The following is a 15265-nucleotide window of genomic DNA, read 5'->3' on the forward strand; positions in this document are numbered from 1 at the left end:
AAAAAAACTTTTTCTTGGTCATTTGTCAACTACCCATATCAAGAAAAACACCCTAATCTGACATTTCTGGAATTAAATTTTATTTTTATAGAACACCTTTAAAAATGGATATTGCCTCAAAGCAGCTTTACAGTAATGTATGCTATCTGAGTAAATGATTTTAAAAGTGATATTTATGTAATGTTGATAAGAATAAACTTGAAATATTAGATAGAATCCCTGAGTGACCAGATTCTGTCCTGGTCCTCATCAGGGTGAGCCTAAAGATTGTGCTTAAAATATTTTCCATTCTACTTGTTCATGGGGAGTTACTTTAGCAAGTTACTTTAGCAAGTAAAATACATAATTACACAAATACATGCTAAAAGGTAAGAAAAACTCAGAGCATCTGAGAACTCAACTATTTTGTTTGTTTCTGATATTCAGCACAGCCATAATATTTAGACTTAAAAAAATACAGGTGCAAATTCTTTAAGATAAAACTTTATTTGGATAAATATAGACATGTAAAAAAATCCCAAAACCCCACAAACTCTATCCACTTATATTTTATAAAATTATTCAGTACAATCTTATATAAAGATTTGTTGCTGGGTCTAAAATATCAAACGTTTAGCTGAAATTGCACTTTTTAATTAAAGAAGTCATGCATAGAATCTAAATGATACAGTGTTTCTAAATAAACAACTACAGAACAGAATGTACTTTGAAATTGAACGGATATTATGTGAAACAAATCTACTGTTTCTGTAGATCGCTGATTTCACAAAATTTGGAATTGAGAATTTTCCCTCACCAGTTAATCCAGTGTTAAACCTAAATATGTAAACCCTGATCTACAGCAGCCCTGTAGCTTCAAACAAAATTGCTCAGTTTCTCTTGAGCGAGGGAAAGACGGTCCACACGGTTCTGCATGTCAATGCGGCGTCTGCTGATATCCGACTCTTCGCGCAATGCATCAGCCACGTTGGCTCCGTCCATTAAACCCAACATCTCACTGCACAGCAGCTGAGCAGATTCCTTCAGCATGAAGTATCTGATCAACATGGGCACCTGATCAGCCAAGCGCTGCACCACGATCTGTCAGGAGATGGAAAATTCTCTAACTCATACAATTTCCTGTTTTGCCTACAAGTATGACAAGTAAATTAAATAATCATATGAACACATTATTAATACAATAAATATTTTTAAAAACTTGCATGTTATGTGTACTGCACCATTTTAATGTAGTAATAATACTACTACTACTACTAATAATAATAGTAATAATAATAATGAAAATAATCATCATTATCATTTCGAATGAAGCCAAAATAAAATGTACATTTTGTTCATTAACCAATTAACTAATAAGCCCTACCTCGTAATAAGCCCGCAACATTTCAGGGTATTTGTTTCTGTTGTCGAAACCTGAAAAGTTTTCTTCTGAAGCTTTCTGCCCATCAGTGCAATGAATTTCATTCAAGGTTTTAAAGTAGATGCCATCTTGAGTGTAGACCAGTTGCTCCATCTCAAACTGCTCCATGATCCTCTCCTCCACCTTAGCTTCCTGCTTTGACTGAATGTTGTCTATCTTGTTCTGGGATGTTGATTTGAAGTATGTTATTACACGGTGACTGGATTGAACTATTTCTGAAACATTTCACACTTTTAGGATATAAATTCTTTAAAACTTAGAAATAACTACAAAATATTTACCATTGCAACAGATTGGAGGTAAGGGTAGAGGAGAAAGCAGGATTTGGAGACTTTTGAAAACTGTTCCTGAATGGTGTCTGAAACACACAAGATTATACATTATATACAATCACAGAATTACTATATTTATGAATGCATTTTTTTATTCATCAACAGAAAAAAAAGATCTGCGTGTGGTTTGATAGTTGAATGAGAGGTTCTGCTTTGTATTATCATTGATATCATCTTGTATCTTTGTATCTCACCATTCCAATGTGGACTATTTTCCTATAATTACACTCCCCATTCTTTTATCCCTTAAGCAAAATACATTGTTGTGTATAAATTGGACTGTGTGATCTGGTGTCATTTTACCACACAGCATTAGAGCTCTTCAGAAGTACATTGCATATGTTAATATTGAACCTCGGTGTACATGCCATAAATATCTATATATTCCAGTGTGGGGTGGTACAGATGATATTATTTTTCTTTTGGACTAAATCAGATATCCCTATTCCCAAATGTGTTCATGACAGCTGTGGTTCCAGGATATTGTATATCAGTCAAGTGCTAATTCTTTGGCTCATGTAAATATTGATATATGTTCCATGTGCAGTACCTTTCAGATAAATGCTGATAAATAAACAGAGTTAACTTGAGTTGTTTGTTATTTTACTACCAAACCTATTGAAAGTTGTCAAATGGATGTTGTGATGGTTAAATGGTGAAAGCCTACCTCGGATGAACCTGAGTGTGTCAATGGCTGGTCCTGTTAGCTGAATCACAAGCTTCTGCACCACCATCTCAAACACCTTGTAGTCACTGAAGCCGGGCAACTCTCGTCCTCTGTGCTTCAGGTCATATTCACTCACCACTTCCTGGACTGTTTTGTGGACTGTATTGGGTGTAAAATTTGACCAAAAATCAGTTTCCCCATATGTTCCCACCAATAGGTATCTTTAAATGGATTTTCCACAAGGCAAATTTGAGCTGCTCTGGACTAATACTAGCTGAGTTTTGAGGTATCCAGTATTCTCCAGAAATGGCCTTTGTGGATGCATGTTTTTATTCCCACAAAGCAGAAGCCACACCAGAGTAGTCAAGCTCAACTGATTATACAGGTGGAATCATGTGTGGCTCCTGCTTGATTGCTATGAAAATCTGCACAGACACCATCCCTTTGTAGTAAGATTAACCACCCCTGATCTACACTAATGTTCTGTGCATGGAGACAATGTGCTTTTAAAGAAAAGTGTCTTTTGACCATTGAAAATTGCTGCAATAATTTGACATGGCATCTGCGTATGGACTGTGTACTCACATGATGCCTTTGTGTTGTCAAGATGCTCTTTCCACTTTTTGAATTCAGATCGAAGCATCACAAACAAGTTATCATTGTTGATCACTTCCCCAGTTGTCAAACGGTTAATCTTATCATTAAATTTCGTCAAGGTCTGAAAGAAAAATTGAACATGATTTAGGGAGGCTGCTATTATGCTATGGATTAAATAATAATAATAAAAATTATTAAAAATAATAAAAAGAATGTTACAAACATCAATAAAGAAGGTCTTTCTCTTCTGTGGATCCAGTGGTGGTCCAGCTTCACACTGACTCAGCTCCTTTCTTAAGCTCCACAGCTGCTTCTTGATCTCTTCTGAGATCAGTGGTAATGATTTCTAAAAATAAAATCAAACAAACAGAAAACAATAAAAAACATATTTAGATCAAATTAGATCGGAAACAATTAATGATTAATAAACCCTGAACAGCATTGACATCTGCACTTTGATGCCTAGTGAGCCCGGCTGCCTTTTTGCTTTGCCACACAGCTCCAGATCAATTGATGGAAGTGGCTGCTGGCAGAACAGCATGGTGCAGATAATGTTGTTAATCAAGTGGTTACTCATGGGAATTGCCAAGTGGGTTCAGTGCCACCACCTGGCATCACTAAAAAAAGCGATCCAGCTGGCAGAGGACCAACTGGCATATTCAGGGTCAGACATTCCAATCTTTTATCCCTCACTGTCTTGTTGTTGTCTTGTCCCTGCCTTTTGAAATGGGGCAAATTCCTCTGTGTATTCTATTCCCTCCCCCTCCCTCTTTTCAAAATCTATTCTCCATGTTCACTTTCTACACAAGCAGAACCTTCAGCACTCACCAGGACTGGAGCATAACCCAGACACCTTTAGAAGTTAGACACTTTCATAATCAGTGTTCCCTCAGGATAGTACACGATTGGTGATGGTACTGTATGTACATTGGGATGAATATACTCTGGTGCCAGTCAGCAGTAAAATAAAAAAAAGTGTAAAGTGGAGGTAACAGTTAGTTGACCGAGTATACTAATATGTGTTTCTGTGTGCCGTCAGGCCCCAGTGATAGACAAGAGAGAGAGACAGAGACAGAGACAGGGATAGCTGAGCAGCAGAGAGACATGTGTATTGGTGCATAGAAAAGAAAGTCAATGAAATGTGAAAGTAAAGAAAGGGGAAAATAAACAATCCGTCTGAGTTTTCCCCAAGCCTGCCTCCTGTCTCCTCATTCCTCAGTCAGTATATTGTTAATTGTATCATCCTTTTTTACATTGAAATACAATAATAAATAATAGTATAAAGAGTAAAAAGACTGAAAACATACTTTGATGTGATCAACCAGGTCTTGAGTGAGTTTGGTGGCGAGGCACTGAACAGTTGCTTTCTCTTCATACAACAGGCAACTGGCAGTAAGACAATTACAGTGAGTTTCCAGTTTTCATTAGTGGGTTCTTTGTCATTAATAACAAATATGTTCTTCATACCTGAAGAATTCATGACGTCTGAAGAATTCCCTTTCTACCCGGGTGGTCTCAGTCAGAGAGATCTTATCATCAATTTGCTTTTGGCCACGACACTTAACAATGACATAGCCTTTGCTTAAAGGAATGACCTGATTTCGGACAATATCCAAGATGTTCTTTTCTGTTCCCTTGTCTATAAGGTCTGGCTTTGTAAGAATTGCTGTTAGAATAAAAAAGTATAATAATAATAATAATAATAATAATAATAATAATAATAATAATAATAGTTATTGTTTTTGCTAATGAACGTAGTTGATTCTTTACCCAGAGTCCTTTTTCCTTCAGGATCCACTTCCTGTGCCATTTTCAGAGCTTCTGTTGTTGCTATGTCAACATTACATGGGACTACGACCAAATTTATAGTTTGATCCTTCTCTATATAGTTCAGAATGAGATTTTTGATCTAGACAATAATAAAACAAGCAATGTTACAATTCAAATAAAAGCTCATAATCTGGTTAGCAAAAAAAGGCTCAAGTTACAGTTTACACTCACTTGATGTCCAATGTCTTCAGGTTGACCTTTAACAGGAACTCGCGCAATCCCAGGGAGATCGATCAATGTGAGGTCACATACATCAGGAGCCATGATCTGCAGAGTGATGAGTTCATCACAAATTCCAACTCCTTTTCCGGCCAGTTCATTCTGGGCTGTTACAGTGATGGAGTAAGTGTTATAAAAAATAAAATATCCTTCTTTAAGTGTTACAAGTCATTATTAGGACTGTTTATTTATTTTTTTGCTACAAGATTATAAAGAATTATTCACATAGTAAATTTAGTGTAAAATCTTTTGGATGATTGAATTAAAGAAAAAAAAAAAACCCTGAAATTCTAAAGCAGAACATGAAAGCAAGAACCTGATAGCAAAGTTCCCCTTTCATAATCATAAGAAAGAACATTGAACTGTTTGTCTTTATCTGTATAGTTATTTTTCTCACAAATGTTACAAACCTTCCTCAACGTAGTTCCCAACCAGTGAAGGGTCATTAAACTCAAAGAACTGTTCTTTGTAAGAAATTATGGCTCGCCATTGTACACCACATTTTATCTTCCTCAGCTTCAGCTCCAGTGGACATCTTGTCACAATACCTAAAGTTAAAGAAGCACATTATACAACAGCTTTTGCTTCCCTATAACACCTAATCTCAAACAGGGAAATTGTACCCATTGTGCGTGTGTGTAAAAGAAGAAGTGCGATGTCGTGGTTTGAACTGTCAAAACCTCAAAAATTCTAACAACTCAAAATGTAAAAATGTAATGTGGTAATAGATTTATTATTTGTGATAGAAATAGGAAACACTCACCACTCCCTCTGGGCAATGCCACCCCAGATAGTGCTTCCAAAACAGAACTTTTCCCAGAACTCTGATCTCCAATTACAGCAATAGTTGGCAAAGCCAAATCTTCGTCAATGCCAATCAGCCTCAAAGAGTCAATCAGATCAATATAAGGACGAACTCTCTCCTCTAAATGGCCATGGAAAACTCCTTCCATTGGCTTACTGTGAATAAAAAAAGGCATTGAGATATACATATGACACTCACACAACAGATGACTCTTGATGAATCATTCAATTTATACTGACCTGTTCTGACCATCATAAGCAATATCTTCATAACTACCTTGTTCACTCTCCATCATCTAGGAAACAGTATTTTACCTTTTCTTTAATGCTTACTACAAGAAGAAATATTTAATTTGCTCCAACATCATAGATATAAAGGCATTTTAATTACCTGGCTGGGAACAGCAACTGAATTTCAGAAGGGATGTGAATGAACTGAAAGTAATTCACGTGGCTCTATTTATGCACCACACACACACACACACACACACACACACACACACACACACACACACACACACACACACACACACACACACACACACACACACACACACACACACACACACACACACACACACACACACAAATGTCCACATTTACGCAATAACTTCACAACCAAAAGTGAAACAACTGAATGTCTGGATTTTCCAATGTTCCATGCTTGGAATTTCCATGTTCTTATTTTCTAGTACAAAATGGGGAAAAGTATTTTTGGAAGTTTGGAAGGCATTTTATGTGTTTACAGAAGCACTGACATGCTGTTTCTAATCACTAAATGTTTTCAGCTCTCTACACCAGAGTTCCTCAAAGTAGTTCAACAATGCTGGTACTTTATCTCTGACTTCATTTAGGCCAAAGGCACAACAACAACATGTCTCAACATGTATTTTTCAAATATTTTTCCCAAATGGAACTTGTGTTGTGTGAGTAGCTCAATTTCTCATACAAAAATAAAATAAAATAAAATAAAAAATAAAAGAAAATTCTGGAAGAGAATGTTCTTAACATGATGCTTACTTTACCATTTAACATTGATTTGGCTGTGGTGAAAATAACAATGTGTTAAAAGCATAAATATGAATCATAAGAATGCCTTGCATCTTATTTTCCATGTTTCATAAGAATTTCCAGTCACTTTATAGTGATTAAACCTTCAATGTTATTGCCTGCTGTGGCTGGTGAGGGTTGCCGTGGATCTAGAGCATTGGGACACCTACACCAAACATCTGTTGGTCTGGATGCAAATCAAACATTATATTATGAAAATCTAATTACAAAATATTATGAAAAAAGCGATTATTCATGATGTGTATATATGTCTACACCTGGCAAGGTGTCTACAACTTCTAGTATGCAGCTGTTTACTAAGTGTAATCACCTCTAAAAGGAACAAACAATCCATAATGGCTATGGCTGCTGATCCAACAAACACAAAGTGATATCAACAGATGCCAGACAAAACAAAAACATGAACTTAAATAAGGTGACTATAGAACCAACAACAAAAGATGTTCAAACACTGTTCAAGGGTGTCCTCTGGTGGTCTGGGGAGGATTTGTCTGGGGTTACCTTGACATAGCTCCCCACTTAAGGTGTGAAGCGTCCAAATTTAACATGGCATGGAAACGTGGGTGCAGTGGGGAACACAGTGAGGCCATACGAACATAGCAAAGTCTGAGAGGGGAGTGATGAAAATGTTGTGCTATACATAATTCATCCTGATTTTTTCAGCAGTAAGTAATAAATGTAAGGGTACCAGACTGAGGTATGCTTCTAATCAAGAGTGGGTTCATCCTTTCTCCATGCTCTTTTTATTATTCTGGTGCAAGTTTGAATTTGTCTAATCTAATCTCTTCATAAGAGTTTGTTCCAGAACTGTATGGGATTTATAGATGTTGGTGTTTTTTTTTTTTTTTGGCTCTTTCTGTGTATGAAGCTTGCTAAGGATTTCCATCTTTTGATAAACTTGCAATATTGTATTTGTATTTACTGTGATGAAGTTTTCTCTTGATTGTTGAATTTGGCAAAAGTATGCCTAAATGTGAAAGTAGCCACTACTTAACTTACCCTTAAGTCATGCATTTAAGTAAACTTAAGTCATGCATTACATACTTACTGAAGTCTGATGTCAGGTACATCATTCTAATAAGCCTGACATGGACACAATGAAACATGTATTCTTATCCCAAAGAACAGACTGAATACATTTTGACCTGTTAAATAAAAATGCTGCATATTTTCATACAGAGTGATTGCCATCACTCTGAATACGCTGAATATGAACTGAGAAATAATCTGTTTTGTGTGAGAGCTCTTCTGTAGTGATTTCTGTTAAAGTTCAACAAATTGCCACACTGCGAATGTTGTCTAATTGTAATCTTTTATTACATATTAATACATCATGAAGGGTAAGAGAAGAAGCCAAAACAAAAAAACATTTATGAACATGCAATTATTTTCTCTAATTCTTTCTGGTAATTATCAGAACAGCCATAATACTAGGATTCCTTAAAAACATAAGGACAAAAGTATGCCTTTATAATATAAAAACAATTTTATTAGAGCAAATGTAATTAGTACAATTATTACATTAGTACAAATATTGTGTTAGTATAATTTGTTATTAGTACAAATGTTTGTTGTAAAAACTAATAAACTAATATTGAGATTTGGTCTGAAATGTCAGAATAATAATTTAGCCAAAATGACACCTTTAAATAAAATGTATTAGGAAGTTTAGATATATCTAAATACAGAATAGAGAATATCTAAATAAACAACAACTATGGATCTTCTGTGAAAGATAAAAGCTGTTTCTGTAGATCACTGGTTTCAGTCCTGAAGGGCCAGAAAGTTTGGAATTTAGAATTTTCCCTGATAAGTTAATCAGGTTCTAAACTTTGAAAAAGCTGTAAAACTCTGATCTACAGCAGCCCTGAGGCTTCAAACAAAGTTGCTGAGTTTCTCTTGAGCAACAGTAAGACGTTCCACGCGGTTCTGCATGTCAATGCGGTGTCTGCTGATATCCGACTCTTCACGCAAGACATCAGCCACGTTGGCACCGTCCATTAAACCCAACATCTCGCTGCACAACAGCTGAGCAGATTCCTTCAGCATGAAGTATCTGATCAACATGGGCACCTGATCAGCCAAGCGCTGCACCACGATCTGTCAGGAGATGGAAAAATCTCTAACTCATATAATTTCCAGGTTTGAAGGTAAATTGATGTGTATTTTTTCTGTATTTTACATTTAGTACATCAATTTAGTATGGCAAAAGTCTACATTTGGAGATAGAAAGCATTGTAGTATTAATACAATAAGTGTTTGTAAGAACTATTCTTAAATTAAGATTTATCTTTATACCAGTATGCTTTAGACAACATTCATGATTTGCGTATAATCCACTCTGTATTGTTTTTTACACACACACACACACACACACACACACACACATATATATATATATATATATATATATATATATATATATATATATATATATATATATATATATATGTGTGTGTGTGTGTGTGTGTGTGTGTGTGTGTATATATATATACACACACACACACACACACACACACACACACACACACACACACACACACACACACACACACATATATATATATATTTGTGTGTGTGTGTGTGTGTGTGTGTGTGTGTATATATATACACACACACACACACACACACACACACACACACACACACATATATATATATATATACACATAAATATATATATATACAATTACAGTACAAAATACATTGTACTATTGGATTGGAGTGTGCAGTATAGTTCATTGACCACGTAATTACTAAACTCTACCTCATAATAAGCCTGTAGCATTTCAGGATATTTGCTTCTGTTGTCAAATCCAGCAAAATTATCTCCTAAAGCTTTATGTTCCTCAGTACAGTGAATCTCATTCAAGGTTTTGAAGTAGATGCCATCTTGAGTGTAGACCAGTTGCTCCATCTCAAACTGCTCCATGATCCTCTCCTCCACCTTGGCTTCCTGCTTTGACTGAATGTTGTCTATCTTGTTCTGGGATGTTGATTTGAAGTGTATGATTACAGAGCATCACAATGATGGGATTGAACAATTTCAGAATTATTTTACATTTCAAGGATATGAATGCTTTAAAACTTAAAAACAGTATTTACCATTGCAACAAAGTGGAGGTAAGGGTAGCTGAGAAAGCAAGTTTTGGAGACATCTGAAAACTGTTGCTGAATGGTGTCTGAAACATTAATATAATAAACCTGATAATATAATATATACAATCACAAAATTACACATTCGTGGATGACAGGTTTTCTGTGGCACAAATGCCTTGTTTTCTTGTTTCTCATGGCCTGCACTTTTTTCTTCTTGTGGTATGATAGTTTTAAATACATTATGATATAATGCTGTGGTATAATGAATGGATGACTGTACATTAGTCAGAAAAACCATAATGGGCTGTGGGCTATATCTGGACTGATAAAAGCTGCAATCTAGTAAACCAAATGAATCCATGTTGTAATTTGAAATCATCTTGTTGACTGTAACTGAATTAAAAGATTCTGAAAACAAATTTCTTTTATTCCATAATAAACACATTTAAATAGAGCTGTTTACGTTATCGGACTACTAACTTACTGAAAGATGTTAAAGTGATGTTATGATGGTTAAATGGTGAAATCTTACCTCGGATGAACCTGAGTGTGTTAATGGCTGGTTCTGTTAGCTGAATCACAAGCTTCTGCACCACCATCTCAAACACTTTGTAGTCACTGAATCCAGGCAACTCTCGTCCTCTGTGCTTCAAGTCATATTCTCTCACCACTTCCTCGACCGTTATGTGAACTGATTTGGGTGTAAAATTCGACTAAAAATCAGTTTCCCCATAAATTCCCACTAACAGGCATCTTAACTGGATTTTCAACAAGGCAAATCTTAGCTACTCAGGACTAATTTTAGCTAAAATTTATTAAAAGATCTTTTTCCTCAACACATTGGGTGTCCAATTCTATCCGTTAATAGCCGGTGTGGATGCAGGTTTTCATTCCAACAAATCAGAAGCCACACCAGAGTCTATTGAAAGTCATGATCAACTAATTAAACAGGTGAAATCATATGTGGCTCTTGCTGCATAGACACCAACCCTTTGTGAGTAACATTAGACAGCCCCATGTGCATGGAGACTGTGCTTTTAAAAGAAAATGTATTTAGGCTTCTGTGTATGGAATGTGTACTCACATGATGCCTTTGTGTTGTCAAGATGCTCTTTCCACTTTTTGAATTCAGACCGAAGCATCACAAACAAGTTATCATCGTTGATCACTTCCCCAGATGCCAAGCGGTTAATCTTATCATTAAATTTTGTCAAGGTCTAAAAGAAAAATTTATCATGATTTAGTGAGGCTGCTATTGGGCTGTGGATTAAAATAAGAAAAAGAAAGTTACAAACATCAATAAAGAAGGTCTTCCTCTTCTGTGGATCCAGTGGTGGTCCAGGTTCACACTGACTCAGATCTTTTCTAAAGCTCCACAGCTGCTTCTTGATCTCTTCTGAGATCAGTGGTAATGATTTCTATACAAAAAAGGAATGTATCATAAATCCTACAGAACTAATGAACTGATATTTTATTTCACAGCCTTTGACAAATATGTAAATTACTATTACAATGAAGATTTAATGTTTCCAAGACTGCATTTTACACTAAAATCTTTCTTTTAGCTCAGACCTTCAGTGTGCATGTTGTGGGCTTTAGACTAAAGTGATAAAAGAGAGAGAGAGAGAGAGAGAGAGAGAGAGAGAGAGAGAGAGAGAGAGAGAGAGAGAGAGAGAGAGAATAGGCAAATGTTGAAGTTGAAGTATAGAAAGAAAGTTGCTGCAAATGGTAAAGAAAAAGGAAAATAAAGGATCTGTTTGTTTTTCCAAGCCTGCTCCATCTCCTCATTCCCCACTAAGAAAAGTGTCACATGAGTCAATTGCAACCCAAACTTTCTAAATCAATTTCATGGCTGCTTTTTCTATTTTTTTTATTATAATACCACACTTATTATGTAGATTAAAAAATAATAATAAATAATATATAAAAAGAGTGAAAACGTGAAAACATACTTTGATGTGATCAACCAGGTCTTGGGTCAGTTTGTTGGCAAGGCACTGAATAGTTGCTTTCTCTTCACGCAACAGGCAACTGGCAATAAGACAATTAAAGTGAGTTCCCAGTTAACATTAATGGGTCATAAATAGAGGGTTATATGTTAGAAATAATACCTGAAGAATTCATGACGTCTGAAGAATTCCCTCTCTACTAGAGTGGCCTCAGTCAGAGAGATCTTATCATTAATTTGCTTTTGGCCACGACATTTAACAATGACATAGCCTTTGCTTAAAGGAATGACCTGATTTCGGATTATATCCATGATGTTTTTTTCTGTTCCCTTGTCTATAAGGTCTGGCTTCGTAAGAATCGCTGTTAGAATAAAAAAGTATAATAATAATAATAATAATAATAATAATAATAATAATAATAATAATAATAATAATAATAATAATAATAATAATGTTATTGTTTTTGTTAATGAACTTGATTCTTTACCCAGAGTCCTTTTTCCTTCAGGATCCACTTCCTGTGCCATTTTCAGAGCTTCTGTTGTTGCTATGTCAACGTTACATGGGACCACGACCAAATTTATAGTTTGATCCTTCTTTACATATTTCCAAATGAGATTTTTGATCTAAAGAAAAATAAGTCAAGCAATGTTACAATTTAAAAAAAAGGCTGCGAAAAGAGTCAAGCTACAGTTTACACTCACTTGATGTCCAATGTCTTCAGGTTGACCTTTTACAGGAACTCGGGCAATCCCAGGGAGATCGATCAGTGTGAGGTCACATACATCAGGAGCCATGATCTCCAAAGTGATGAGTTCATCACAAATTCCAACTCCGTCACCAGCCAGCTCATTCTGGGCTGTTACAGTGACAAAGAAAGTATTATAAAAAATGAAACCTATGTCTTTTAAGCATTACAAGGTTTTTGTTAAAACACATTACCACTGGATAGACATTCCCCTTTTTAGAATCATAAGAAAGGGGTATTATCTGCTTGTCTTTATCTGTACAGTTATTTTTACTCATAGATTTTACCAACCTTCCTTAACGTAGTTCTCAACCAGTGAAGGGTCATCAAACTCAATGAACTGTTCTTTGTAAGACATTACAGCTTGCCATTGAACACCACATTTTATCTTTCTCAGCTTTAGCTCCAGTGGACATCTTGTCACAATACCTGAAGTTAAAGAAGCACATTATACATCAGTTTTTGCTTCCCTACTTTGCCAAATCTTAAACAGGGAAATTGTACCCACTGTGCGTATGTGTAAAAGAAGAAGTGAGATGTTGTGGCTTGTATAAAAATCTCAAAAATTCTAACAACTCAAATGTAAAAATGTAATGTAGTAATATATTTATTACTTGGTAATAGAAATAGGAAACACTCACCACTCCCTCTGGGCAATGCCACCCCAGATAATGCTTCCAACACAGAGCTTTTACCAGAACTCTGATCTCCAATTACAGCAATAGTTGGCAAAGCCAAATCTTCATCAATGCCAATCAGCCTCAATGAGTCAATCAGATCGATATAAGGACGAACTCTCTCCTCTAATGGGGTGAGGAAAACTCCTTCCATTGGCTTACTGTGAATAAAAAAGGCATTGAATTTTGCATATGACAATCACACAACTGGTGACTCTTTGATCATACAATTTATACTGACCTGTACTGACCATCATAAGCAATATCTTCATAACTACCTTGTTCACTCTCCATCATCTAGGAAACACATTTCAAAAGTTAAGTCACTGTAGCGTTCCTTTAATGCTTTTTGGCATAGAATTTATTTTTAGTACTCTCACATAGAAATGAAGGTATCGTACTTATCTGGCTGTGAACAGCAACTTAATTTCACAAGGGATGTGAATAAACTGAAACTGCTTTATGGATGCACACACATACAGTCTGTATATGCCACACCTCTGATATAGAAGTGAAAGGAAAACTGTAATAAATGTCCACATTTGTGCAATAATTTAAAAACCAACAGTGAATCATCTGATTGTCTGGGTTTTCCTGTGTTGCTTTGTTTTGATTTTACATATTTTTATTAGGTTTCTCTAAGTATCATGTAAATCTCAAAGGCTTGAGGTTGTAACTGGCATTGTTACAACCTCAAACCTGAGCTGATGAATCCAACAGTCTTCAGAACCTCTACAGCTGGTAGTCTGCAGTTTCACTAAATGTTATCAGCCCAGTCCCTCAAAGTATTAATCACATTGTACTTAATAATTGACTTCAATTATATCAAAGAAAGAAAATGATTCAGATTTGCCAGACTGTTTGTCTGGTATTTTTCCAACTGTAATGAAAAATTTTCAGGAGAAGTTTGAAATCCATTTGCGAATTTTAATGAGAACACAGACCAAAATCCAAAACAGGGAACAATAGTGTGGTCAGAAGAAACAGTCCATGAGGCAAACAATCCAAAACGAAAGTCAAAACACGAAAACCATGAAATACAGATACAAAGGTCATACACAGGCAAAACAAGGAACAAGGTAGTAGCATGGTTAGGTATATAGCAATAATCGGTATGCATGCTGTAACCTCAATGCAGAATTTAAATCCTAATACCAAGAAGTGAACTTGGAACTCAGAAGAGCTCAAAACTTTGGAGAAAGCTCCATCTGGTGACCAGGGGTGGAAATCACCATGTGTACTGTTACAGAGCTCCCCCTTCTAGGAACACCTCCTGGTTTTCATCTCCTTTGGGCTGGGGGGTGGGGTGTTGAGTGATCGGGATGGGTTCGGTCAAATTCTTTGATTAAAGCAGGGCCTAATACATTTGATAGTCAGAAGGAAGTTGGAGGTTGGGCATGGAGAGTCATACCAGTTGGCCGGCTGGTAGAGTGAACGCCTCAGTTTCACATGTGCACTCTCCTATACTGCCCTGCTTTGTTGAAACCATTCATCTACCGTGGGTCTGTGGTTTAACCTGACTATTTAATCAGACTCTGGTAGCACCACAACACACCACAACACCACAGCATACAGTGGAATGGGTTGAAGCCTGTTGATGTGTGGGTCAGGGAGTTATTCCTGTGCGTATTCCACCCATATGAGAAACTCACTCTAGGGTATTGTTAGGGTTGTGCTGTTCTTTGCTACAGTAAGATCTCAAGTAACATCTCAATTCCTGGTTTAGGAGTTTTTTTTCACATTGGATTGGGTATTATACCTTGAAGTTAAGCTCAAATTGACCGCCAGGCATTCGAAGAAGGCTCACCACACTCTCAATATGAACCAGGACCCCGATCAGAGACAATATCTT

General features: G+C 36.1%; 2 protein-coding genes across 2 annotated transcripts; both read right to left on the reverse strand.

Annotated features, from left to right (window-relative positions):
* Window positions 1-467: 467 nt before the first annotated feature.
* Window positions 468-6351, reverse strand: LOC113648839 (interferon-induced GTP-binding protein Mx3-like). Its single transcript, XM_027156246.2, has 14 exons — window positions 6261-6351; window positions 6110-6165; window positions 5829-6025; window positions 5476-5613; window positions 5018-5172; window positions 4787-4925; window positions 4484-4682; window positions 4324-4402; window positions 3240-3362; window positions 3005-3137; window positions 2420-2578; window positions 1702-1778; window positions 1364-1582; window positions 468-1080 (listed from the first exon to the last, which is right to left on the reverse strand). The coding sequence occupies exons 2-14, from the start codon at window positions 6163-6165 to the stop codon at window positions 856-858; spliced, it is 1899 nt and encodes a 632-aa protein (XP_027012047.2). The 5' UTR covers window positions 6261-6351; the 3' UTR covers window positions 468-855.
* Window positions 6352-8233: 1882 nt separating this feature from the next.
* Window positions 8234-13918, reverse strand: LOC113648840 (interferon-induced GTP-binding protein Mx2-like). The gene is made up of 14 exons (XM_027156247.2): window positions 13815-13918; window positions 13655-13710; window positions 13378-13574; window positions 13028-13165; window positions 12693-12847; window positions 12476-12614; window positions 12151-12349; window positions 11992-12070; window positions 11335-11457; window positions 11124-11256; window positions 10572-10730; window positions 10046-10122; window positions 9708-9926; window positions 8234-9040 (listed from the first exon to the last, which is right to left on the reverse strand). Exons 2-14 carry the CDS (start codon window positions 13708-13710, stop codon window positions 8816-8818), a joined length of 1899 nt encoding a protein of 632 aa, XP_027012048.2. The 5' UTR covers window positions 13815-13918; the 3' UTR covers window positions 8234-8815.
* Between the last annotated feature and the right edge of the window lie 1347 nt (window positions 13919-15265).

Source organism: Tachysurus fulvidraco, chromosome 18 (assembly GCF_022655615.1).
Source record: "Tachysurus fulvidraco isolate hzauxx_2018 chromosome 18, HZAU_PFXX_2.0, whole genome shotgun sequence".
NCBI lineage: Eukaryota > Metazoa > Chordata > Actinopteri > Siluriformes > Bagridae > Tachysurus > Tachysurus fulvidraco.

What these genes read in the sequence shown, in the direction of transcription:
- LOC113648839 (XM_027156246.2), bottom strand. Translation starts at nt 6,165, where the DNA reads ATGATGGAGAGTGAACAAGGTAGTTATGAAGATATTGCTTATGATGGT. An exon ending in CACACTCAGGTTCATCCGAG is followed by an intron (nt 1,779 to 2,419) that starts GTAGGCTTTCAC and finishes TGTGTGTTTCAG; the next exon opens with ACACCATTCAGGAACAGTTT. An exon ending in TGTTGCGGGCTTATTACGAG is followed by an intron (nt 1,081 to 1,363) that starts GTAGGGCTTATT and finishes ATCTCCTGACAG; the next exon opens with ATCGTGGTGCAGCGCTTGGC.
- LOC113648840 (XM_027156247.2), bottom strand. Translation starts at nt 13,710, where the DNA reads ATGATGGAGAGTGAACAAGGTAGTTATGAAGATATTGCTTATGATGGT. An exon ending in CTGAAGACATTGGACATCAA is followed by an intron (nt 12,615 to 12,692) that starts GTGAGTGTAAAC and finishes ATTTTTCTTTAG; the next exon opens with ATCAAAAATCTCATTTGGAA. An exon ending in ACCTGGTTGATCACATCAAA is followed by an intron (nt 11,458 to 11,991) that starts GTATGTTTTCAC and finishes TTTTTTGTATAG; the next exon opens with AAATCATTACCACTGATCTC.